This window comes from Loa loa (assembly GCF_000183805.2).
Source record: "Loa loa unplaced genomic scaffold supercont3.102, whole genome shotgun sequence".
Lineage (NCBI taxonomy): Eukaryota > Metazoa > Nematoda > Chromadorea > Rhabditida > Onchocercidae > Loa > Loa loa.
In genome coordinates, this window is record NW_018108282.1 from 135,754 (window position 1) to 137,576 (window position 1,823).

The following is a 1,823-nucleotide window of genomic DNA, read 5'->3' on the forward strand; positions in this document are numbered from 1 at the left end:
ATAAACAACCAGTGGGTGGGTTAGATGAAATAACTTAATTAGAAATCCAGTGTGTAATGATGTCTACTACCAAAAAGGTTCAATTCTAGCTGTAGGAAATCATCCCTAACTGAATTTTTAAAGAAGTGGTAGATTGAAAAGAAAGGGACGAACGATGTGACAAAAAAGAGTATATTTGACCACTGTGCTTTATTTATCAAAACTAAGAAAGGACTTTTGTCTCTGAATTTTGTTTTAGAAATATTAAGTTTTTTCTTAGTTCCCTTTTCATTGTATTGTAATTATATGCTTCGCTGTGTCAACTTCATTTTCTAATTTCTTGTGAAATTGCTTTTAAAAATGAAATATTTAGTCAGTATTCACGTTATGGCAGATAGACTCGATTATATTTTCGAAAAAATTATAATGCATAAATAGATGTCTGTCACTTTGGTCTACTGATTATTTAAAGTTAAACCTTTGAAATTAATGGAAGAAAAGAAGATTCTGATTACGAGGAATTTTTGAATGCTAATTTCAGAGTGATCGATGTTGGTGGGCAACGTTCTGAAAGGAAAAAATGGATACACTGCTTTGATAATGTAAATGCAATTATATTTATATCATCATTATCTGAATACGACCAAACATTACGGGAAGATAACTGCACGGTATTTAAATTTTTGTTATCATTTAGGAAATAATACATTTTCATTATAAGTAGCAATTAGTAGAATAAATATTTCATAGCATAGAAATTTTTCATAGAAACAGCTAGTTTTGCTTGGTCTCAAATTCGAAAGATGCCGATTGAATTTGAGTCAAGAAACTTAGAAAATTTGGCAAATTTGGTTGAAATGAGATAAAAGCTGGAAAACATTAAGATGACGAACTATCATAGGGAAAAAGTAACAATTATCCATATTAATGGTTTATAGTGTGATAATAAGTATTATTGCAGAATCGAATGCAAGAAAGTTTGAAACTTTTTGACTCAATATGTAATAGTCCCTGGTTCGCCGATATTCATTTCATCTTATTTTTAAATAAAAAGGACCTCTTCGCTGAAAAAATAACCCGCTCACCTTTAACGACGTGCTTTCCGGAATACAAAGGTTTACTATGATGTTGTTATGCCATCGTTATATCTTACATTACAATTCTTTGGCTCAAAAATTAACTGATATATTGCAGGACAACAAAATCAAACAGAATGCATCAATTATATACAATGGAAATTTGAACAGCTTAATAGGTTTTAAAGTTTTATTCATTCATATCACTCACACCAAGTTTCTAAGCATCCCATAAAAAGTTAAAAAGTGAAGGATGGAACAACGAAGATCACAAAGTTATTTAACTTTTACTTCAAAGACATTAATATTATGTAATATATGACTTGAACTGTTTGAAAATCAAATTAGTTCATTAGTTCGCAGTATTTTAGATCTCCACAGCGAGAAATATATTGTCATCACACATGCGCTACAGATACAAACAATGTGCAGTTTGTTTTGGATGCCTGTCTGGATATGATCATTGCCAGAAATTTGAAATCAATGGGACTTTGCTAAGGAAAATCCTTCTTTCGGTTATTTCTGCATTGAAAATTTGTATTTTGATCTATTAGCATGTTATCGCTTTGTGTTTCATTGGAATGCTGAAACAGGGAAGTAGATTTTTTGCAAGTCCAGTTGTTTATTTCGAAAGATAGCAGAACTTTGTTCTGCATGTTGTATGCAGTTATCAGCCGATATTGAAATGAGTTAACAAATCAATTATGTTTTAGTTGCTGTGTAGTAGAATGTCTTATTTGTTGCATGATGCAGGTATATTCGCATGTC

At 30.9% G+C, this 1,823-nt stretch overlaps 1 protein-coding gene across 1 annotated transcript in view; it reads left to right on the plus strand.

Moving 5' to 3' along the window:
- The window catches only part of LOAG_17610 (guanine nucleotide-binding protein alpha-7 subunit), a gene marked incomplete at its 5' end in the record, with an annotated part of 6,618 nt that extends 4,837 nt beyond the window's left edge, over positions 1 to 1,781 (plus strand). The window contains 4 exons of the mRNA XM_020450269.1: positions 521 to 650; positions 941 to 1,094; positions 1,174 to 1,234; positions 1,427 to 1,781. Of these exons, the coding sequence (XP_020306076.1) occupies positions 521 to 650; positions 941 to 1,094; positions 1,174 to 1,234; positions 1,427 to 1,553 (472 nt within the window). The 3' untranslated portion in view covers positions 1,554 to 1,781. The remainder of the gene's footprint in view (positions 1 to 520; positions 651 to 940; positions 1,095 to 1,173; positions 1,235 to 1,426) is intronic.
- Positions 1,782 to 1,823: the final 42 nt, after the last annotated feature.